Source organism: Myotis nattereri, assembly GCF_964212035.1.
Source record: "Myotis nattereri genome assembly, chromosome: 14".
NCBI lineage: Eukaryota > Metazoa > Chordata > Mammalia > Chiroptera > Vespertilionidae > Myotis > Myotis nattereri.
In genome coordinates this window covers 30056748-30081803 of record NC_138089.1, presented here as the reverse complement: position 1 = coordinate 30081803, position 25056 = coordinate 30056748, and the positions used below count along the sequence as shown (strand labels likewise).

Here is a 25056-nt window from a genome sequence, read left to right as displayed (position 1 = left end):
TAAAAAAAACACCCTCTAAATATTGCAGGATAACTCTTTACCCTATTTAGCACACATCCTCAGATACACAACCTAGAAACTACATTTTATGGTGGTAAGGCAGCATAAGTATTTGCTCATTTAGCTTAGGTTTGTGGAAACGGTGTGGAAACAAGGATCATGACCACCCCAGTGCTTGGCATTCTCAGAATCACTTGCGTCAACAGCTTCTTCCCCCACGTGTCTCATTAAGTTCTGTTGACTTTTTTCTAGAACCCCTAGTGATTTACAGGTCAGTATGACTTGCTCTGGAAAACTCGAAAGGGCCCACCATCCACTGAGTAAGGTGGCTCTCTTAGTTTCAGGATCTCTACCTATCTCCGTTTCAAGTTAGGTTTCAAGGTAAGCGTCATAGCCCAGATCACAGTGATTTAAAGATGTAAGTGATCAGAGCTCTTCCCTAATGTTGCCTGATAATAAGCTTATAGGGGTCGCCCCAATCTCTACATTTAAATCTCTTCTAAAAAGCTGTTACTCCAAAGCAACAAAATTTATTTTATTGGTGTAATTTCACTCGATTGGAAGACCCTGAATGGAATATTATGATTCAGGTATAACAAAATAACAATATATAACAAGATATATTATTTTGTTTAATCTTTATCACAAGCCTATATATGGACAAGTATTACTTAGTATTGATGTTAAGCTACTATAACATATAGTTCCCCAAATTTCAGTGGCTTAACATAATAGATTATTTTTCCTTTATAAAAACAGTCCAGTGTGGTTCCAAGACAATGGTATCAGGATGTGGGTGAGTGAAAGGGGTGTGATTATTCCTGGAAGTAATGCTACAGTGAACATGGGGTGCAGATATCTCTTCGAGATAGTAATTTTGTTTCCTTCAGATCTGTACCCAGAAGTGGAATTGCTGGACCATATGGTATTTCTATTTTTTTTTTTTAAGGAATTTCCATACTGTTTTCCATAGTGACTGCATCAATTTACATTCCCACCAGGAGTTGCACAAGGGTTCCCTTTTCTCCACATCCTCATCCTGTTATCTCTTGTTGCTTTTTATGATAATCATTCTAATAGGTATGATAGGTATCTCATTGTGGTTTTGATTTGCATTTCCCTCATGATTACTGATGCTGAGCATCTTTTCATATACCTGTTGGCCATTTTTATGCCATCTTTGGAAATATGTCTATTCAGTTCTCCTGCCCATTTTTAATCAGAGTGTTGTTGTTGTTGTTGGGGTGGTGGTGGGGAGCTGTTGAGTAGTATGTTTTTTAAATATATATATATATATATTTTTATTTATTTCAGAGAGGAAGGGAGAGAGAGAGATAGAAACATCAATCATGAGAGAGATCATTGATTGACTGCCTCCTGCAAGCCCCCCTAGGGATTGAGCCCACAACCGGACATGTGCTCTGATGGGAATTGAAACATGACCTCCTGGTTCATTGGTTGATGCTTAACCTCTGAACCACACAGAGCAGGTGAATAGTATATGTTATTTATATATTTTGGATATCGACCCCTTATCCGACATGATTTGCAAATATTTTGTCATATTTTATAGGTTGCCTTTTCATTTTGTTGATTATTTCTTTTGCTGTGTAGAAGCTCTATAGTTTGATGTAGTCCCACTTGTTTATTTTTGCTTTAAGTGTCAAATCTAAAAAATCATTGACATGACCAATGTCAAGGAGCTTACCCCTATGTTTTCTTCTAGGAGTTTTATGGTTTCATGTTTTACGTTCAAGTCTTTAATCCATTTGCAGTTAATTTTTATTTATGGTACAAGATTGGACCCTTATTTTCATTCTTTGGAATGCCCAGTTTTCCCAAAATTATTTATCTGAGAGACTGTCTTTTCTCCATTGTATATTTCTGGCTCCTTTGTCATAAGTTAATTGCGTGTGGTGTGTTGTTTTTTTAATCTGGGTTCTCTATTCTGTTCCATTGAACTATGTGTCTGTTTTTATGCTAGTGCCATACTGTTTTGATTTTTGCTTTGTAATACAGTTTGGAATCAGGAAGCATGATGCCTCTGGCTTTATTCTTTCTCAACATTGCGTTGGCTATTGTTGTTCCATACAAATTTTAGGATAGTTTTGTTTCTATTACAGTGAAAAATGCCATTGGAATTTTGATAGAATAGCTTTGGTTAATATGGACATTTAATATTAATTTTTCCAAATCATAAGCAAAAAGCATCTTTCCATTTATTTGTGTCTTTGATTTCTTTCATAAGTGTCATATAGTTTTCAGTGTATAGATCTTCCAACTCTTTAGTTAAATTTATTCCCAAGTATTTTATTCTTTTTGATGCTATTATAAATGGGATTGTTTTCTTTATTTCTTCCTTTTTTCCTTCCTTCCTTTCTTTATTTTAAATACATTTTTATTTATTTCAGAGAGGAAGGGAGAGGGAGAGAGAAATAGAAACATCAATGATGAGAGAGAATCATTGATCAGCTGCCTCCTACACACCTCCTACTAGGGATCAAGCCTGTAACCCAGGCATGTGCCCTGACAGGGAATCGACCCATGACCTCCTGGTTCATAGGTCAATGCTCAACAACTGAACCATGCTGGCCAGGCATGGGTTTGTTTTCTTAATTTCTCTTCTGATAGTTCGTTGTTAGAAATGCGTATAGACATGCAATTGATGTTTGTCTTGTAACTTTACTGAATTTGTTTGTTCTAACAGGTTTTGGATTTTTTTTGGTGGAGTCTTTAAAGTTTTCTGTATATAACATGTCATCTGCAAATAGAGACCTTTTTACTTCTTCCATTCTGATTTGGATGCCTTTTATGTTTTTTTTTATCTTGCCTAATTGCTCTGGCTAGTACTTCCAATAATATATATAGGAGGCTAAGTGTCTGTCCATCTGTCCAGTAGCTATGATGTGCACTGACCACCAGGGGGCAGATGCTCAATTCAGGAGCTGCCATGACGCACACTGGCCATTTAAAAATAAACAGCATCACAGACCTGGCGCCGACAAACCAATGTTCAGCTTCCCCCAAGTGGGACACAGGTTTCCGCCACCACCCTGGAGCAACACCCCCCCAAATTGCAGCCAATGGTGCCGAGACCCCACAGCGCAAAATGCTGCCACAGTCCAGCCCAGCCCGGAAATGGTTGCTGTGGGCGCCAGGTAATGATGTCACATAACAACACCCGGCTTCCTCTCCCTAGTGACTAGCCTCCTTGGAGTTTCTTCAGCCCAGGAACCTGACTTGCTTTATAGCCAGGTGTAAACATTTCACACTTTAACCAAATGTCTGTGAAGCATTTTCCCATGCCTCATCTCATTTGATCCTCACAGAAGTCCTGCAGTAGGTAGATAGGAGACTCGTTGGAATCCTATTTTCTTTTCATTAGCCAGAAAACATTTAGAAAGTTTAGAAACTTGACCCAACTGAAAAGAAGTAAGAAATGGTGGACCTTGAAAATGACTTCAGGTTTTCTCACTGCGCAGAATATAGTCAAACACTGCTGCAGTTAAGTATTTTACCCTTTGTTCTCCCTGCGTGATTTACAATAATAATCTACTTCATGTTGATATTTACTAGTACTGCTGTGTTGCTGTCAATTACCTGAAAGAGAAGTTGAGATGCTTCACTGGGCTGGAAAAAGTTTAGCTAAATCAGAAAGCAGGTCTAATTAAGCAAGTTTATATATATATTAAAGGCTAAGTTGACTCGTCCATACACGATACATATAAAGCTCTTGCTGGCGCCAACTGCACGCGTGTGTTTCAATCTATCATTTTCTATGTGAATTTAGTTGAAACTTCTATTATAGATAAAGGGCGAATAGCAATCTTAAAATATTTCTTCTAATTAATTTCCTTTCAATGTGCACGAATCCATGCACCAGGACACTAGTGTTGAATAAAAGTTGTGAGAGTGGCCATCCTTGTCTTGTTCCTGATCTTAGAAGAAAAGCTTTCATTTTTTCACCACTGTGTATGATAAGAACCACTGATTTTGAGGCCTGTGTTTCATTACAGCTTTAACCTAAGCTAAATCAGAGTTTTGGAGCTTATAACAGTGTTCTTCCCTGCTTTATTGTAAGGGAGCTGGAGCTAGATAGTAATTTGCATTCCTTCCCAAGCTAAAATGTCTGTGGTTCCTATGTGACATCACTCTTAGCTCTCTTTGTTCTACCCATCTTTTCATAAGTGCAAAGGCAGGGGAAAAGGTTTTAGAAGCTTGATTTGGTATCTGAATCAGAGAATCCTTGGATCTCAGCACATGGAGGGCTCCTAGAGGTCACCCATGTCAGCTCCCCAGAGCACCCCAGCCAGTAGCTGCCCACACTACCTCTTTGGGCGGGAGGGCTCATTCTGTACTGACACTGATGCTGCCAGCCTCCCACCGAACCATCCAGCCGTTCTCTAAAAGATATTTTAAGGGCATGGAGCTCCTGCCCGCGGGCACCAGCATTGATCACTGTCCCTAGACAACCCGGAGCCCATGCTTTGTCATGATCAAGCCCTGAAATGGGCTGGCAGGGAGCACAGGGTTTTGTCAAAGCTCTGTAGGTGAGTGTGCTCTCAGCCTTAAAAAGATCGGGCGGAATGCCTTGATCTGTGGCGTGCATGAGTGCTCCCGATCACGTATCCATCCAGAGCAAAATCCCATTTCTGTGTGGTATTGTTAACATAGGAAATGCAGCTTTCAGAGTGGCCTTGGCAGCCTGGCCTTTCAGGTGTGCCTGGTTCACCTTGCACAGCTGTGATTCTCAGGCCCTGGTAAGTAAGCGCTTTGTTTTTGCCTTTAAAAACGTGGCTCATACCACATGGATATTCATTGTACGCCACTTGTATTTGTGGTTTTACCGCCCTGCCTATTTAATCCTCTTGTGTTTTCCTTGACATTTTGATACAGTTTTCTGCAAAATGAAAAGAATCAGCCATATTTATAAAGCCATATTTATTTGTGGTGAGTAAATCCTGCCAACTGCGTGTTCTTCTTTTTTATTGTTGACGTACTCACAGTGGTCCTCAGCATATTAAAATAAGAATGTTGGTCTCATATGTAGCTATTTCTGAAACTTAAGAACAAAGCAGCGAAGTTAGATGGAACACAGCTTCTCCCAAAATGTCAAGGGGTTGGAGGGGTGGGGGGGAACACTGAAGTACATAAAAGTGAAAATCCTGGCTTGATGAATTAGTTATTTCAGTCTGGTTTGGTGCTAAGAAATGCTCAGCCACCTTGAACCAGAAAAAAACCTCAAAGGAGAGAGAGTGGTAGGAACGTGTTGTTCACACATGAAGGGAAGAAACGTTAATGTTTCAGAGATCTAAATCTGCAGATTACCTGCCTCCACTCCTTTCTGGAGAGAAATGGTTGGTAAATAATTCATGCTGCACATTTAAACACATGTAAGATAGGGATCAAAGGCCTTGTTAGTAGGATGTGTATCATCAGTAGGCTGGCGGATGCTGCTATGCCATTTGTCACTGCTGAGTTCTGCCTGAGCAAAACAGCACTGATGTTTCTTAAACATATAATTACTAGAGGCCCAGTGCACGAAATTCATACACTGGGGCGGGGGGGGGGGGAACGGGGGGGGGGTGTCTCTCAGCCCCACCTGCACCATCTCCAATCCGGGAGCCCTTGGGGGATGTCCAATTGCTAATCTGGTACCTCTGGCTCCTAACTGCACACCTGCCTGCCTGCCCTAACCACTCTGTCTGCCAGCCTGATCCCCCTAACTGCCCTCCCCTGCCAGCCTGATCCCCCTAACTACCCTCCCCTGCTGACCTGGTCACCCCTAACTGCCCTCCCCTGCTAGCCTGGTTGCCCCTATTAATTTTTTTTTTTTAATCTTATCCCCTTCACACACAATTGTATTTAACTTCCTTATTGGCTTCTCCCTCTCACACAATTTTTCTCTCTCCTTTATGTAACACTTTTTCCTACTGACTCATCATTTATAAACTTTTCTTTCCTCCTTATTTCCTACTTCTGTTCCATCATCCTTCTTCCCGTCTTTCTCCTACCCTCCCTCCCCACATTCCTTCTTTCCTTTATCTTTACCCGTCCCCTCCCTCCCCTTTTCCTTCCTTCCCACCTTAATATTTTTCTTCACTTCCTCCGTCGGACTTGCTTTGCTCCCTCCCCCATTTCTTCCTTCTTCCCATTCTCCTTTTAAGCTCTACCAGCTCTCCTTTAAATCTTTTCTTCCCTTCCTCTTTCTCTCATCCTACCTTTCCCATACATTCTTCTCTACTTACTTCCACTGTTTTAATATCTCTCTATTTACCTGCCTAATTATTCACTATCATTTATCTTTTTTCTTTTCTGACTCCTACTTTTAAAATCTGTCCCCAGTACACAACTATACTTGATTTTCATTATAGCTCCTACAGTTCACTCATACATCCTCTTTCCTTCTTTAACTCTGCTCTCTGCTGACTCCTTTATAAAGTTCTTCCCTCCTTCCTTCCCTTCTTAAAGCTTCTGTTGGGGGGGGGGCATTAACCCCCAGCCCAGGTCTTAGCCCCGGTCAGGTGTTCGCCACCCCCACTTCCCCGGCTTCCCCGCCACCGTCCTGCTCCCATTCTGAGACCCGCGTAGCCCAGGTGCTGCTGCTTCCTCAAAGCAGGAGCACCTCCACCCAGAAGGCCTCGGACCGTCCACCACACCATCCCGGACTTGTGGGCGCCTCCCCACCAATGGCCCGCGCCCGGGGCCACAGCCCTCCTCCCGTGTCTGGGCGGGGCAGGAGCACCTCACCAGGCGCACCTGCTCCCCCCTCCTCGCCACGGTCACCACCCCCTCCCACGTGCAGCCCTGCGTTTCCTTCCCTTTTCCATTCCTGCATCTTTTTCTTGTTCCTTTTCTGTATTTCTGTTTCTCCTCTCGGCCTGTCTGCGTGCAGGCCTGCCTTCCTCTCCCTCACCTTTCTTATCCCCTCCTATCCTACCCCAGGCCTTGCAGCTGCCTGAGCAGAGGGCGGGGATGCAGCTGATCGGGTCATGATGTGACGCTGTAACGGATAATTTGTGTATTTCTCTGTTACTAGTATAGATGACTGTATGTGCTTTGGTCTGAACAGTACTGGGACTGTCATCAGATGGCTGGGTTTGAGCATAAGTTTTTAGAACAATTGTGTGTGTTCTCAAGTCTTCTCCACGTGCGGGTTGTTGCAGACATCCCCTCTCCCCTTGTTCCTAACAGAACTCCCATTCTGTTCAGGTCTCCACCCTCTCTCTCCTGTGAGCCGGTGGGTTTCACCCAATTGTGGCCGGTTCCCGGGGCCAGCGATTGGTTTGGGCACGAGCCCGTGACCCAGCGCTGGCCCTTAGACGGGAGGGGAAGTCCGCTGGAGAGTTTCTGGAAGGGCTTCCTGCTTCCAGTAGAAACGTGCAGCTTGCCAAGTGTGGCTGTGTGGCCACAGTCTTACGGTCCTGAGGGTGGCTGGGCATAGGACAAACACAGAGGATGGCAGAGAGCCCAGAGGCGGAAGGAGCCTGGCTTCCCCATGATGCTTTGAGCTGCTGAATTCCCTGATCCTAGAGCTGCTCTCGCTGATACTGTGGCTCCTGGTGTGAGAATGTTGACCAGTCCCATTGCATTAGCTAGTGTTTCCTGTTACCTGAAGCCAGGCCATCGTCATAGATGCATGAATTAAGATAAAAACAACAACAACAACCCAAAAGAACAAAGGTTACCATGACCAAGTCTCATTCACACACACCCAAGAGTGCGGCTCAGCCTGGTCAGTGACTCCCTGCCTAGTGCAGTTCATTGTGACTGTGGACAGCAGTGATGCCCAAAGTGGGCGCTACCGCCCCCTGGTGGGCGCTGCAGCGATCCAGGGGGGCGTGATGGCCACAGGTGCATTTGTTTTAACTTTTTTTGTATTACCTTTCTATTCTGAGTTCAATAAATAGTTTCATAATTTCAAACTTCAATGTTTCTAATTTACACCTTTCTTTACTATATTTTACGAAAAAGGTAGAAACATTAATACATATATCTTTCTGTTTAATTGCTATTAAAATTTAAAAAAATTAATTTCCAGGGGGCACTGAGTAATATTTTTTCTGAAAAGGGGGCAGTAGGCCAAATAAGTTTGGGAACCACTGGTGTACAGTATGTGCTTACTCATCACTACCCGGGAGGGGCCCCAGGAGGGGACCAGTGCTCCTAGTGTGAAGGCCAGTTCTGGTGAGGGTGTTGGTTTGGCTACTATAACGGAAGTTGAAATAACAACTTAAAAAGGTTGTGAGATGGGTTGTTCTCTCTCAAAACAATCTGGGATAGTAGGCAGTCCAGGAAACGGGTGGCCTGCACCATGGGGTCCTCCATTAGGATGTCTTCCATGTGCTTCAAGAAAGCTGGCCCAGCCCCACACCAGTGATTCAGAGGATCGGAAGGGGAAGAGGAAGGTCAGAGTGAGATTCTGACCTTCCTCTTCCATTGGCCAGGACTTGGTCATTTAACACAACTAGTGATAATCGGAACCCTGAGCCGTGGTGTTCCCGCCCTGCCCCCTGGGTCTTGTCTCACTACGCGGAAGAATGAGCTCCATGGGCCAGATTTATGCAAAAGCGTGGGAAATTCATGACAAGCAGATTCAGACTTCCCGCGAGGAGGGGGCCCAAATAATGGGTGGCCCCCCTTGGAGCCTTGTCGTCTAGGGGTGTATATTTGCTACAAGCCTGCTCTCTATCTACCTGTGTCGCCACCTGATTGAGTCCCTTCATTCAGTGGTTCTCAACCTGTGGGTCGCGACCCCTTTCACAGGGGTTGCCTAAGACCATCGGAAAACACATGTATAATTACATATTGTTTTTGTGATTAATCACGTTGCTTTAATTATGTTCAATTTGTAACAATGAAAATACATCCTGCATATCAGATATTTACGTTACGATTCATAACAGTAGCAAAATTACAGTTATGAAGTAGCAACGAAAATAATTTTATGGTTGGGGGTCACCACCACATGAGGAACTGTATTAAAGGGTCGCGGCATTAGGAAGGTTGAGAACCACTGCCTTAATTGTTCTTGCCCAGCAACGGGCCTGAGCTTTCCCTGTTTCTACGTCAGTTCACCTTACTGTTGCAGTCCCTCCCTAGTTTCACATGCCTCCCGCTTTGCGTCCGAAAACATTTTGTTATTCCTGCATGGTTGGTTTCTGCGGTCAGGCCCCTGCCCTGTCTGCCTGGGTGTCAAGCTAACCCTCTCACTAGTTGCAAGGGAGTCTGGGAAATAGGATCTCTAGTGGGGTGGCCCTGTGCCCAGCTAAAGCCTAGAGGATTCTCTTAGGAAGAAGGAGAGAATAGACTTTGGTGGATAGTGTGCCCTCTACAGTGAAGAGGAATAACGCGACAGAGTGCTGGGTGCCACCCTCGGATGTGCAGCAAGGGTCTAAGACGCTCTAAGCCATGAGAGCCAGGCTCCCTGTGCCACCTGGAACCTTGGGCTACTCCTGACCTGGCCTGGCCTCTCTTCTGCTCAGTCAAGGGACTTGAACCAAGTGGTGTTTAGAACCTCTCGGAATCTGACCTTGTCCGTCATGGTCCCACGGGCATTCTATTTCCGAGTGGGGTAAAGACAGGGGAAGAAAGGTGAGTATTTCACACGTGGGTGGTGGGCAGTAAAGCCGTAAGAGAAGTCAGTGCTGACTTTTACCGAGCGCTTATTAGGAGCCAGGTACTCTGCTGTGTCCCTTACACATGTTAACCTCCCCGAACGCAACCTATGAGATGGACTCTGTGCTTGTTCCCATTTTATAGATGGGAGAACTGTGGCTCAGGAAGGGTTGGGATGGGCTTTAGGCCTGGCCAGCTGACCCCTGAGCCCATGCGCTAACTGTGTGGTAAGGGACGGACTGACTGGGACATGGAGTGGGATTTGTGGGGTGTAGCCAGATCATAATGAGCCCTAAAAAGCAGGATCAGAGAGCACTGGGCCTGAATGAGCTTTGGCTGAGCCTCCTCAGGAAACCTACCACCCTCTCTGGGCCTGGGTAGGCCTCCTCCCCTCCCCCATCCGGCCTCTCATTGCCCCTGGTTTCATATGGCCTAAGGGTCTACTTATATTAACTCGCTGTTCCACTGATCAGTCTGGGAGCTTCCTTTTTTTTTTTTTTTACATCTTTTTTTTTTTAAAAAAAAACACAAACCTTTTAATTTCAAGTGAACACAAAAGCAGAACAGATCGTATAACACACCTTCAATGTTCACCCAGTGTCAACAGTTGCCAACATTTTGCCGATCTTGTTTCATTAATTCCTCCCTAACCCCCTCCCGATATTTTAAAGCAGTTCCTAGCTCTCCTGTACTTCTTGCCATAAATACTTGAGTACATTTCAGCTGCGCCCTCGACGATGGCCGAGCCTGTGTTCAGTGTCCTTCTTCCCGTGTCCTCAGCACTTCAGGTGCTGCCCCACACATACTGGCTCTTGGGAAATACGTTCTTTTGAATCGACTGGTTGACTATAGATGAACAAATTGCTTTCAACCTTTAGAACGGAGCCTGCGAGTTCGCTGGGATTGGAGTAACTGGAATGGGAGGAACTGCTGGGAGCCCACGGCCTCCTTGGTGCCTATCCCACAGCCTGGGGTTTTCATGAGGCTCTGGAATCTGTCATTCAGCAGACTTTACAGCTGGTTTATTCTTAGCCAGGCAGCTTTGCTTTTGTGGTTAAACCCTACTTTGAGGTGACCTTGGACAGGGAGGATTACTAAGATAGAGACTTTACCTTTGCTAAGTTCATATTTATTTCACAATTATAGACTTGGGTTTGGTGTTTTGTTTTGTTTTTAATTATATAACACTGGGCCAGAATGATTGGGACCAAAAATATAAAATAAAAATACATAATGCATCTAAAGCATTTTCTTTAATACCACCTTTCTATCGTGGTAATGGTATTTTAACGACACAGATGAGAGGAGATAATTGGATGCACATTTTTCTTTCAAGCAGTTATGGTCATAGTTCAGACCCTGACTCCTGTGCACATCCAAGGGGACCCTGAGACCAGAGTCACTGGGCGTGTCACTTCTAGCTCTTACACGGTGAGAAGCAGGCCAGGGCGTGGGCTGTGGAAACCTCTGGTGGCAGAATGGTAGCTTGTACAAATGCCGTTGAGGTGTTCCTTTTTCCTCTTGATTCAGAAATTCTGTTTACCATAACATAATGGGGGAATGCCTATTAACTAGTACTTTTTTCCCCAAAAAATTATATTCTAAAAGATTTCCTTTTACTGTTCAAATCTGTTGTGAAGTTGCTTTGCAGTTGCCTGTTTTATTGTTTGCCATTTCATCGGGAATTCGGAGTAACAATTTTATTTCTGGATTTAAGATATTTTTACTGCGTGGGCTTAGCACATCAGACTAAGGCTGTGCCCAGTCCACATCGGATGACTGGCCACTGTTGTATGTTCAGCCTTGGACACAAAACAGTTGTTTCCACAGAAGTATTTATAGGAATAGGGTTTGGTCGTGATGCCATATTAGGTCTAGAGCACCTTTTGCATGCAAGGCCCTGGGGCCTGAGAGGTGTGGGGTTAGGGGATGAGGGAGCCATGCTGAGGTAGGTGGCAATCCCAGTGTCTCCGCCTGCCGAGGGGGCAGTGCATCTTCCCAGAGACATCATTCTCTGGGCTGCGTGTGAGCAGGCTGTGGTCCCAGAGGTGTGGCTGTCACTTTGCATGACTGGACAGGTCTGACAGAGTGTCCCAGGGGTGTGCATGCCGACCCCCGTGGAAGGAATATGGCCAGAAGGGACCCACAGATTGTGTGGCTTCCTGCATGGCTGCACGAGCCTCCTCGCTAGGGATGGAAAAGGAGAGAGGGGACTGTGGAGAGTGGGGCCAGAGCTTGGGCCAGAGACGGAGAGAAAAAAAGTAAAATAAAAGTGCATAATACATCTAAAGCATTTTCTTTAGAACCACCTCTCTATCTTGGTAATGGCATTTTAATGACACAAATGAGAGATAATTGAATGTACATTTTTCTTCCAAGCAGTTATGGTCGTATTTAAAGCCGTAAATTCTGTACACCATTTACAGGAGTTAATTGGTAATCTCTTCTTCTTAGGATGGGGCCCAGCAGAAGTTGACAGGGATGTTCCAGGCAGGAGGAGCTGCGGCAGTGTCAGGGCACCACAGCTGAGTCAGCCCGGGGAAGGCTTGCCAGGAACCGGCTGCAAACGTGGCTGCCTGCCCTGACCGTTGGGGCTGGGCCGGGGAGTAGGGACGTGGCCAGTGGCCAGGGTTTGGAAGAGGAACCGCCTGGGACAGAAGCAGCGGCTCGGGGAAAGGGCCGATCTTTGTGTGTTGATGATGGTACCGAGTCCCTGGGTCCCTGTGATTCCTCCAGCGCTGGGGAGTCCAACACCGCACAGCGACTCCGTGCCACCGGTCTGCGAGTGACGACAGCTGCTCCTCACCACCCTCCTGCTTCTTTATGCCTTAACCCCCTTCTTTTTTAAAGAGCGGATCCTAGAGCCTGAGAAGTGAAGTCCATTCACTGTGAGGAGGGCACCCAGAAACCCAGTGGCCGAGCCGGGAATGCTCACAGATCTGCCAGTCCCCTTTCCGCCATGTCAAGGGCTCCTGACAGTCCTCTTGCACCAAGGAATTGTTCCCCGTGAAGACACACCCCAGGGCAGAACCGCGTCCCCGGTTTCCATGTTGGGCGTGAACAAGAGTAGGGAGCGCGTGCACACACACACACACACACAAACACACACACACACTCACACTGGATGGCGTCCTAGTTCCAGATGCAAACACAAATATCTTCCAGTCCGTGTGAATTTTGGGTTATATCATCATTATAGTCATTTTTAAAAATTAAGAACAAAGCGTGGCCTTCCTCTCCTAGTTACCTCAGGAACTAGGCTCCAGAGTAAAGCATGTGCTCATCACTCCTAGGGCTGTGTTTATCACACCACGCTGGTCCCTCCCACAAGCGGAGGCAGCGAGACTCTGACCATTACCCGGCATTTGGCAGCTGCCAAGGGAGAGCCAGAAGGGGAGTGGGGCGCAGAAACCCAGATGGTGTCGAGGGGAGGGGGGGTCCTCCCAGATCGAGGCCTGTGTCATGAAGTGCACAGCATCAGCTACGCAGAGATGTCAGTAGCCTGAAAACTAAAAGCAGTGAGGCAGTCACGTGATCCCAGCCATCTGGTTAACCCAGCACGTCCTCAGTATTTTAAGTCTAGAACTAAATATAGCCCTTTTTTTCCAAAGAGCGCTCAGCGTATTGAAGAATGCAGACAAGATGGAGCTTTGTAAATGACGCCTGCAGATGAGGATGTGAGGACTAGACCCTGGCTTAGAAATTCCTAGTGCCCTAACTGGTTTGGCTCAGTGAATAGAGCGTCAGCCTGTGGACTGAAGGGTCCCGGGTTTGATTCCAGTCAAGGGCACATGCCTGGGTTGCAGGCTCGATCTCTAGTCGGGAGTGTGCAGAAGGCAGCCAATTAATGATTCTCTCTCATCATTGATGTTTCTATCTCTCTCTCTCCCTCTCCCTTCCTCTCTGAAATCAATTTTAAAAAAAGAAAAAGAAGAAATTCCTAGTAAAGGCGCTAGGCATTTCCTCTTTATTGTATCAGTTTCTTTGTTTTATATCAAGCGCCCAGAATGTAGTGGCTTAAAACAGCAACCATTACATTTGCTTGTGCTGAGTGGGTTGGCCACATGGTTCCTTTAGTCTGGGCTGACCCTCCTGATAGCCATCTGCTGGTGGCGTGGCTGGGCTGGATGCTCGGGGATGGCCTCGCTCACGTGTGTGGTGATTGGCAGGCTGGTTGTTTGCAGCCCTGCTTGCGCCTGGTCTGTCATCCGCCAGCTGCTAGTCGGGTATCGTCACATGGTGGTCTTAGAGTTCCAAAAGCAGCAAGGGAGGACAAGCCCCAATACATTAGGACTTTCCAAGCCTCTGCTTGTCGCTCACTAGCTGTTGTCCTATTGGCCAAGGCTTAGCGTCCATGTGGGAGGAGACTACACAAGGCCATTGACCCAGAAAGGCACGAACAAATTGGGGGTCATCACGGCAACAAATCCACTGTGCTATCAGCCTGGGATGTTCCTCAGCAAGTAGCACTGTTTCCACCTAATGCCCACGTGAAGACAACTCTGACCATCTTGCGGTTCATCCTCGTATGCAAAGGCCGTGTCTGCTAAAACCAAAGGGCGCAGGCTTCGGCGTTCTAGTAGCCGCAGCTGCCAGTAAGTGTGATGGGAAAATCCCCCGAGAGACTGGAGGCAGGAAGTGGTTGAGGGCCAGACGTGGCCCAGCACCAGAAGGAAGGCCCTGACCTCCCACGCCCAAGTGCAGAGCCACCAAGAGGCAGGTCTGCTCTCTGAGGTGCCGAAGCAAGAGACACCACCGGGCAAGGAGGGGAGTGTCCCAGGAAGAGGTGCAGATGTCTTGGGACCCTAGGCACTGGCCCTTAGGGCGGCAGTAACTAAGGGGCCAGCAGCAGTGTTCCTTTGAAGGTGTAAAGTTGGGATCTGTTTGTTAACAGAAATGCTGGTTGCCAGATGTCCAGACCCCGTTGTGAGGTACATGTGTATTTACGTCAGTCTTTTAGCAGAGGTTCTCTGACATAAGCCTGACAGGAGTGGTTCTCAGACTCCTTTGCAGGGCCCTGGTGGGGTTGGGGATGGGGACGAGGGGATTCCAGGGCTCTGGCTGCGGCTTCATGCCCTGCAAATAGGCTTTAAAAACAAAACAAAATTAAATTAAAAACTTTACTGAGCTAGAATCCACATAGCGTACAAGTCACTTAATGTGCAGTTTAGTGGTTTTTCGTATATTCACAAAGTGGTGCCACACTCACCACGTCAGCAGGTGAGCTTTTATCTGATCGTGTCTGTCTGGGCTCTGAAAGAGATTGTCTTTGAAGGTGGAAAAGATTCTGCTGATAAAATCCAGTTGGAAATGACTGTTTTAATTTTATTCTAGTTGAAGACCCTTTTCTGAAAAGTGTGATTTTCAAGTTCTACTTCAAATGCAAATGAGACCAGGAAATAAACTTGGTATCTAAGAGTGATGCGGAAAAACCTATAGGGAGCATTCACTTTTTCTTTCCTTCACAGCAGGGTCATGTAGGGCCTTCTGCAACATTTTTTTAGAGCTCTTGTGCACAGCTCTGAGGTGGGTGGGGCTGCAGAAAGACCTGTAGATGCAGCTGAAATAGCTCAATGGTCAAGTGGGGGGGGGGGGGGGGGAAGGTCTCTAATTAGCAGAAAAGGCTGCTTGTAGAAACAAGTCCTCAGGTACACCCCACCTGCCCCTAAAGGCATTACTGTGGCATACATCGCAGTGATTGGTGTTCAGGTTAATGTTAAAAATAAAGAAGACCAGAGTCATCTTAGCAAAAGGTTCATCAAAAAAAAAGAGGCAGACCTAGCTGGTTTGGCTCAGTGGATAGAGTGTTAGCCTGGGAACTGAAGGGTCCCGGATTCGATTCCAGTCAAGGGTATATGCCTGAGTTGTGGGCTCAATCCCCTGTAGGGGGTGTGCAGGAGGCAGCCAATCAATGATTCTCTCTCATCATTGATGTATCTATCTCTCCCTCTCCCTTCCTCTCTGAAATCAATAAAAATATATTTTAAAAAAGAACATAAGACTGGAAGCTAGGGTAGTTGAGAGAGAGACAGACAGACAGACAGATAGTAGTTGGGGGTCAAAATGGGGTGAGCGTGAGCTGGTCCCGGAAACACTGTCTGGCACACTGTTCTAGTAAGTGCTCAATAAACTTCCTTTACCTTCTTCTTTGGAAAGGTCACGCTGTAAAGTATCTCATTCCCTGTTGATATCAGATAAACGAGCCATTCACGAACTGGTTACCTCTTTTAATCTGGCAGACCCATTCTTGGCGGCCTCATTTGGGGGCAGAGACAGAACCCGAAGCTCCCCATTGTTCTCCTGCTAGGACTCACGTCTGCCTGCCGGAGGCCTGGGCTAATTGGATTATTTTCATCAGTTGCCAAACTCCAGCTCAGAACACATGCTTATTGCCTCTGCTTTGTTCACAGGGCATGTTCCCGATTTGAGGTGAAACCATGAGGAGGAGACAGAACAAATAATAATGCTTTTCCGCAATCGCTTCTTGCTGCTGCTGGCGCTCGCTGCGCTGCTGGCCCTCCTGAGCCTCAGCCTGCAGTTCTGTGAGTATCCGGGAGGGGGGCTCTCACTCTGAAACACAGGGCCCTCCAGGTGAGCAAGTGGTCCCAAAGCCCCTGTCGTCCACGTGGACAGTGGGGTTGAAAACAACCGAGTCTTTTTATTACTGGAGCTAATGGCGGATGGCTGGGAGCAGGAATCCTAAACCCCTGAATTGTTCCGGCATCTTTCTTGGCCGAGGGACAAGAGCGCTCACTAGGCCTTGTGGCCCATTGTTGGCTTCTGCACAGATTCCTAAACTGCCTGGTTATTCCCGGATTCTTAGCTTCCCAGAGACACTGCGTGGCCCAGCTTGTTTTCTCGTCATGCCAAGCCACTCCGAGCTGAGGTATTTGACCTTCTGGCTGGTTCTTGGCGGGTTGGTGTCTATTTTATGTTCAGTGGGCAGTGGGTGGGAGTTGTTGGGGAGGGTGGGGGCATTAGGTATGAAACTCAGCCCCCTGGGCAGCAGGGAAATTGCGTGTGGCGAGGCGAGAGCTTGGCCGGTGAAGCCAGGCCCCAGACCTCCCTGCCCAGCACTTTGCCCTTCACCGGGACAGACTGGGCCCAGATCCGTGCACCGTCCTCAAACACAGATCCGGCCCTACAACCCTTGGTTGTAACCTTTCACCGATGGCCCATGGTGTCGGAGGCCCTTCGCCATCCTGTGGCCTCTCTCACCTTGGACTGGATGCCACAGCCTTGCCCAGTTGCTTGGCATTCTCTCCATATCCAGCCTGTTCTGTGCCCGGATCCCGCCGGCCCCTCTGCCTGGAGTGCTCTCCTCCCCACCTCCCTACCTTCCCCCGCCTCCCCCTTCACTCAGCCCTTTTCGCCTCCAGGAACCTTCCAGGGCCCCAAGCCGAGTCTGGTGCTTCTTTGATGTACATCGTCCTGACTCAGTTTCCTTCTTGCACTAACCGTGCGCTATCATCATTTTCAGTTCTTGTATCTTTTCCTCCTACGCGACTGTCTGCGCTCTGAGCGAGGGGTCCACACCTTGTTTCCCTCGGTACCCGAGGAACTGCACTGCCCACCACACAGTAGGTGTTTCATGCTGTTCGTTAGGTGAATGGATGAATCTCCGCCTGCTCTGAAAAGCAGGCTGACCCTGCTTCCCTCTCCCCGTCTGCGCCATGCTGGCAATGGTGTTCCTGCTGTCGCCTGCCTTCCCTCCATTTACTTCCTCACCCTCATGGGCGGGAGACAAGTGGTTGGCACCCATCACCTCCGAGGAAGGCTCTGTGAGGAGGTGGCGTTTCTGCCGCAGTTTGAATGATGGAAAATGAGCAGGTGGCTTGGAGAGTGGGGTGTTCCATGAATGTGGGAAAGATTGGCATTTGGAAAAAGTGGTTTGAAGAGAGGAGGCTTTGAGCAAGTTTCCCTGATTCACCTCCAGTTTGTTGCCGACTCCATGCACACATCTGGTACATATGACAGCCTATCTCTAACCGTAGAAAGAATTAAAGGACTCATTTATCCGTCCAGAATAGGAAAAGCCTTCAAGATTAGGCGCACGGAGGAAGTTTAAAGATATTCCAGATGGTTAACGAACCAGAAAGTAGGAATCCTTTCCAAAAAGTGTGCTAGGACTCTAGGTTGTTTAATTGTGTGTAACTTTTCATTAAAAATTTTCCATCCTTGGGTTGCAGAGGTGGGAGGTTCCAATCGGCCTGGATTTTTATTCTGAAAAGTTGCCGGGATCTGGGACGTGAATGGGGGTTACTTGTGTTGGCTGCGTTGCTTTTGCATGAGGTGGTGCCCACGTCACTGAATTGGCCTGTGTGTTTTGCTTATATAACTCTTGTGAAAGTCCCTTCTGTTTGAGGAGAGCCAATTTTCAGCCATACTTTCTGAAAGGAAAATTTTTCAGGGCAAATTAGCCTGCGTGGGTCTGAGCTCTCTCCTTCTTGGATGCGTTGCCGTTCGGAAAGCTGTTGAGATATGGATGCTCTGACTGCTCTTCTGCTTCTAGGTAACATGTAATTTTGGCATTTACCCATGTCTGTGGCAATGGAGTGTAATTGCTTTATTTAATTGCTTGGTTGGTTGCTAATTTTTATGGTGTTAGAAACTTCACTAATTTATGATACGAAGATAGATGCTTGAGTACCACTTACGTTTTTATTCCTACCCTGAAATACAGGGACTTTTCTTCACCGTTTCTTTTTGACTAATTTTTGAATATCAAATTAGCACTTACAATTATTTTAAGGGATATGGTTGAGGCAATCAGATATAACTTGGTTTTCTCATGCTTTAAGTAAACAGTACAGTTTTACTTCTGCAAATGATTATGTATTTTCTTTACAGTTTTACTTCTGCAAATGATTGTGTATTTTCTTTTGTCCTGTTGGTAATTTTCTTTTTCTGATGTTTTGAACATGAGAAAGTTATGACACAGGTTACAGTTTTAAAAATCGGGTTTTTCAAATAAGCATTTTTTCTCTCCCTTGATACAGAAAGTGTGTCTGTGAACTCACATATATTTATTAAGTGCTTATGTGTGTTAGGCATTTCTCTAAATGTCAGGAGTAGAGGTGGTAGAGAAAGGATAAAAAAGGTTAAGATGCAGTTCATAGTTTCTCAAAATACGTTTATTTTAAGTGGTACTAATATCTTGCTATATGCTAATAGCCTTTAATGAAAATCATTCCGTTTGTGTTTTCAAGTCCTTGATGTTTTTGAGTTTTGAAATAGAGACATTCCAAAGTTCCTGATTTTTAAATTGTAGAAGGGAGCAACTAAGCATAAATATCTTTATTATTCCGGTTAAAATGAGCACAAGGGGGGAAATAACACCGCAGATTGAGGGACTCCTTGAGCACAACAGGGAAAGGCCGTCGGGCTGTGAGGACGTGAACGATTCGTCGTTTTTCCTTTTTCTGCTCCTGCGTAATCGTCCATTTTCCTGCTTCGCGCAGCCTTTCCTGGGCGCTCGTTTCATGCTCAGGTCACTGTTCCAACCCGCATTCCCCCAATGGCAGCGGCACAGGAGCAGGCAGGCTCTGGAGTCAGCGCCCTGGGTTTGAAGGGTGCTCTGCCTCTCAGCAGCGTGTGCCCTTGGGCTGTGCCCTTGGGCAAGCTTGACCTCCTGGAGCCTCTGTTTCTCCTGTAAAATGGAGTTGATCATGGTTGTTGTTATCATGGTTGTTGCTTTGCAGTGTTGGTGTGAGAACAGAGAGCTTGTGGGAACCCCCTTGGCTCCGGAAGCCTAATCAGCATAAACCTTTTCAGCAGCAGTACAGAGTCCCACCGTCCTCAGAAACCAGGGCTCTTGCTGCTTCAGAGGCTGCAGCGGCTTGTGTTACTCTAGCTGAGTGAGTGTGCGTGCGTGCGTGTGCGTGTGTGTGTGTGTGTGTGTGTGTGTGTGTAATACATCATACTTTTATTTGTTTTTTATCTGAGTTCATTGGCTGTGGTAGGAGTTAATCTGAATTGGCACATGGCACCTATATCTGGGGTCACCTTCCTCAGCCCAATTGACCAGAGCAGGTTCCAAGGGAGAATCCGATCCCCAGGTAATTGCCCTGCAGAAGTAAAGCCAGGGTTGTGTGCAATAGGGAAGAGCCCTTCCTGCAGGAGGAGTCGGGCCTGTTCTGCGTGGCGATGGAGACACATCTCAGTCAAGCGTCCGTGGAGGTGGAGTGGGTGGTGTGCCACCTCTGGAGCACCACTCTCTGAAGAGTAGACTGTTAGGCAGCTCATTGCACCTGATCCCATTTGAAGTCACTTCAGACTCAGGTTTTGCGACTTGTGTGTTCCTTGTCGATCCCGGGTCATGAGCATGCACAGCTCTGTCCTTCAGCGGAGCTTCCCTGAGTTTGCAGTTTGCGAGGCCCTGGGCTGGGAGGTTAATCTCTCCCCGGCTGCAGAAGCTCTCTGTCTAGTGGGGAGTCAGGAGCAGGTGCCTGGGACACAGTGTGCAATGTGCTAGGACCCGTCAGAGGCGGCAGCATGAGAAAGAACATGGACTCTGGAGCCAGACTGCCTCGATCGAATCCCTGTCCTCCACTTGCCAGCTGTGTGGCACATTATTTCCCTTCTCTGTGCCTCAGTTTCCTCATCTGTAAAATGGGGATAATGAGAGTTCCTATTTCATAAGGTCGGCAAAGGATTACGTAAACTGATATTTATACAACACTTAGAATAGTGCCTGACACAGTAATCACTGTATGCGTGTTTGTTAAATAAAATGAAATAGAGAATTTATGGCAGGGTGATATGGGAGGGTAGAGGACAAGAAACTGACCTTGGAGGTCAGAGAAGACTCTCAGAAGGGGTTCATCTGAGCTTCATCCTTGAGAGATGAGTAGGAGTTGGCCTAGGAGGAAGCTGGGATGGGCATTCCTGGCTGATGGAGATGGGAATGCAAAGGCAGAGCAAGAGAAGCTGAGGCTAGTCACCTGTGTGTAGCTGTGAAAGTGGACACAGGCCAGGGCACCGCCACCATCACATTGTATCTTGCAGGTGTGGAGAGCCACGGAAGCAGGGAAGACACCATCAGATTTGTGTCTTGGAAAGACCCCAGTTTGGTATAGCGTTTGCCAACGTGTGGTCTCCTGATCAGAGCGGCCCAGGAGCTTGTAGAATGCGTGTTCCAAAAGCAAAAAAAAAGAGCACCTTCTGGACCCCTCGCTGCAGACTCGCAGTCTTGGTATGAGTGGGACCCAGAATCTGCATTCATAACAGGCCCCCGGGGTGAGTCTAGTGAACACAATTTTAGGTGCTACCTGTTCAGAGGCTGGTGAGTGGGCAATGCTGGAGGCAACCCGGGGGCATGTAGGAGTTTGGCTTGGGTAGTTCAATAGATGCTTCCTTCACCCATGCATTCACGCATTCGCTCACGTAAACGCCTCATGTCCATATGGGATACGTGTGCTGAAGGCTGAAGGAAACGCCCTGGACATAGGCTAGGAGGTCACCCAGCAGGGCTGATGGCTCTCTGGGGCTGGGCGAGGAGGCCCAGGGAGAGCATTTGGAGCAAGAGGAGAGGCAGGATAAGGTGCCGACAACTGGAGGATCTGGGGCAGAGCAGGAGGAAGAGCTGGGGCACCGGAGGTGCTGAAGGCCCACGTGGGCGGGGTGTGAATGGTGTGGTGTCCTGCCAGCGGGTGATTTCAGGGGCTGAGCCCAGGAGCCCCTGTCCGGAGCCCCTGTTTGGGGACTTGGTATCCTCTTGGGGAGACCAGGTCTCCCAGGAGCATGTGGAAGCCACTCCAGTCCGACACCCTGTAGGTTTGTTTTTGTTTGGCTCAACCGTGTTTTCACATTTTAAAATTTATTTACCAATGTTTTAAAGCTAGGCAATTTCACATAAACCTCCAACCCCTCCTTTAAAAACCAGACTGCCCAGCAAGCCAAGACCCACAGTCCTGAGCAGCTGGGTGGGGCCACCCCTTCGGGAGTGCGAGCTCTCTCTTTCTCCACATTCCCACCCTCCCAGCCTCCTCAGTTCAGCTCTGGGGTTTGTGCCTGGTGGTGCAGATCGAGGGAAAAGAGGAAATCTGGGCAGATGGAGGCAGAGAGGCTGTGAAGGAGACAGAACAGCAGCAGAGGGATGGGGCCCTGAGCCAAGGGAGGCAGGTAACTGCCCCAAGTTCTCAGGTGGGCAGTTGAGGAGCCCAGCTTACCCAGCTCTGTGTGGTGGGGGGGTGTATGTGGGATATGAGTGTGTGAATGATGTGTGTGTGTGGTGAGTCGCAGTTGTATATGTGTATGTGTATATGTGTGTGTGATGTGTGGTGGTGTGGGAGTGGGTGGTATGTGTGTTGAGGTGGTGTATGTGTGGTAAGTGTGAATGATGTGTGTGGTGAGTCTGAGTTGTGTATGTGCATATGGAGTGTGTATGTGGGGTGTGTGCATGTGGGGTGTGTGCATATGGTTTGCATGCATACATGTGGTATGTGTGTGTGTGTGTGGTGTGTGTGCATGTGTTTGTGTGCATGTGGGGGGTGTGCATGTGGTGTGCGTGTGTGCATGTGGGGTGTGAGTGTGCATGTGGTGTGTGTGCACATGGGTGTGTGTGTGCGTGTGTGGTGTGTATGTTTGTGGTGTGTGTGCATGTGAGGGTGTGTGCATGTGGTTTGTGTATGTGCATGTGGGGTGTGTGGGGGGGTGTGCACGTGGGGTATGTGTGTGCATGTGGGGTGTGGGGGGGTGTGCACGTGGGCTATGTGTGTGCATGTGGGGTGTGGGGGTGTGTGCATGTGGGGTATGTGTGTGCATGTCATGTGTGTGCATGTGGGGTGGGGGGTGCATGTGGGGTATGTGTGTGCTGTGATGTGTGTGTGCATGTGGGCTATGTGTGTGTGTTCTGTAGTCCCCCAGCACCTTTCTTCCCTGCAGAGCCATCATTTTCCTGTGTCTTCCAGCCCCCACATCCCCGCCTTAGGCTGCTTTGCATCTGCCATATGCTCAGGAGGCGAACCACTATGCTTGGTAGAACAGCGTAGAAATAGAAGAAAATTGCCTCTGAATAGGAAAGCCGGGGTCCCTGCAAGGACACACACCACGCCTGGGTGTGTGACACGTGCCTTGCCTGGTCCTTCAGACGCTGGCTGCTTCAGCCTCCGTTGCTCTGTAAGGTCGCTCTCCTTAGCGTTTGCAGCTCCAACTACTTGTGGGCGTCCCTGAAGGTCCGAGGCGTGTGGTGGAGGCACCAATTCTGGTGACAATAGCCGAGACTGAGCTCAGTTGCTGACCAGGCCAGGTCCCGCCGTCCAGCCGGGGGACTTTGTCCTTCTTTCCTCTGTGTCAGGTGTATATTTTATGCAGAAAAACATATGCCCCAGGGGTATGTGCAAACTTGGGGATTCATGAGTATTGCTACGTTTTGGTGGCAAAGGTTTGGGGATGCAACCCTCAGAGCACCAAGGGTGGCATGTTCTGTCTCCTCTATTTTCAAAGCTATAATAAGGTGCTTCCGGGTTTTTATTTTGGTGAGTTCGCTTTGAATAGAATGGGGAATTAATAATGAGGACTTGCATTTTTAACTGAAGAGTTCTGTCATGTCCCCATAGCATCGTCATCACTAACATATTTTATTTGGTATTTTTAAAATTAACTTTGATCCTTTTGTTGGAGGTTTATTTTCCGACTAATTTCTGGGTTTTCTCTGAACGCTTCATGTGCAGCTACCACATAGAGTTAAGTGTCTGTGGGTGAAGAAAATTCTGTAGATTAGCGACAAAATTAATTCTGACGAGTCAACTTTCATCACAACATTTTAAGCTCATGTACTTACACTGGAGGGGGCGGGAACATCATGTAGCAGGGCCTTCGGACACATGTTTGTGGGTCATTGCTCGTTTTCTTCCTAGGTGGTCTCCCTCCCTCCTTTCCTCCCTCCCTCCTTCCCTCCTCCAATTCTCTTTCTTTCCCTTTCTTTCTTTCTTTCTTTCTTTCTTTCTTTCTTTTTCTTTCTTTCTTTCCTTTCGTTTCTTTCTTTCTTGTTTCTGATCTTAGAGAATTTCTGCTAAGAACAGGTGTTCATCATTGCGGCCTTGCTTGTAACAGGAAGAAGGGGGAAGGCAACCAGTGTCCAATAGTAAACACTCCTGCATCCTTTACTTTGCGATTACATAGACCTGTCTCCATCGACTTGGAAGCTTGTCATAAAATATTAACTTTTACGTGGGAACACCTGTGTGTGTTGTGTGTGCACGTGTGGTCAGCAGCATTGAGAAGAAGGGATCTCCCATCTAGAGGAGCTAAACTAATAACACTAGAGAGTGTTAGTGAAAGGGAGTGTTTGCGGATCGCCAGGCTGTATGAAGAGAGCCAGCTTAGGAGAGAACGCTCCAGACGTGTTTACATGGCGGTAACCCCCGAGGGGGCGAGCCAGGCACACGGGGAGCCGCCCAGGTGGAGCTGCCTCACTGCGCGCACTGACCAGCTCGGGACCCCACTCCCTGCTGTTTTGGCCATAGAGCTCCTGTTCCAAGCTGATGGCATTTTTAACAGAGAGAGAGAAAGAGAGAAAGTCCATATAGAGTGCAGCAAGCGGTCATCAGAGTGAACCCCTGTGGTCTTGCAGCAGCCCCCCCTCCCCCCCCCTTGTCCCCCCCTTAAGGGAAGGATTTGGACGGGGCAGTGTGTGAAGCTGATCAGGAATGAGGGCTTGAGGGCAGACTCTTTTATTTCTTTACATTTCATTTCTATTGGTTTCTGGTGTACAGCTTAGTGGTTAGGTAATCATATACTTTACGTAGTGCTTCTTTTGATATTTCCGGCACCCCAACCGGCACCGTACATAGTTATTGCAATAGTTATTGTAATAGGTATTGTAATAGCTTATTAACTGTATTTCCTGCTTTGCTTACTTCCCCGTGACTGTTTTGTAACTACCCATTTGTGCTTCTTAGTCCCTTCACCTCTTTCACCCAGTGCCCCAACCCCCCTCCCCTCTGGCAACCACCAGTTCTCTGTATCTATGAATCTGCTTCTATTTTGTTCATCAGTTTATTCTGTTCTTTAGATTCCACCTATGAGTGAAATCATACAGTGTTTGTCTTTCTCTGGCTGACTTATTTCACTTAGCATAATGCCCTCTAGGTCCATCCATGCTGTCACAAATGGTAAGATTTAATATTTTTATGGCTGAGTAATATTCCATATATGTATATGGTACATATATGCCACAGTTTTTTTAATCCATGAGGGCAGAATCTGAATCCTGAATAAGAGGGTAAAGTCAGGTGTGCACACAGAGAGCTTGGTCCTTAGCCTGAGTCCACAGATGTCCATATTGTCTTGTGTGGTTTCAGGAGTCCCATGAACCCCCAGAAATCAAAATCAAAAGTTTGCATATATGGTCCTTTTTCAAGGGTGAGGATCAGTAGCTTTTATGAGACTCTCAAAGGTGAGGCAGAGGGGATCTAGGCCCTGAGATGTTTAAGG

The 25056-nt window shown here is 47.3% G+C and overlaps 1 protein-coding gene across 1 annotated transcript in view; it reads left to right on the top strand.

Moving 5' to 3' along the window:
• PXYLP1 (2-phosphoxylose phosphatase 1) overlaps positions 1–25056 on the top strand; it is a 65776-nt gene that overhangs the window by 23123 nt on the left and 17597 nt on the right. The window contains exon 2 of the mRNA XM_081106136.1: positions 16029–16160. Within this exon, the coding sequence (XP_080962262.1) occupies positions 16082–16160 (79 nt within the window). The 5' untranslated portion in view covers positions 16029–16081. The remainder of the gene's footprint in view (positions 1–16028; positions 16161–25056) is intronic.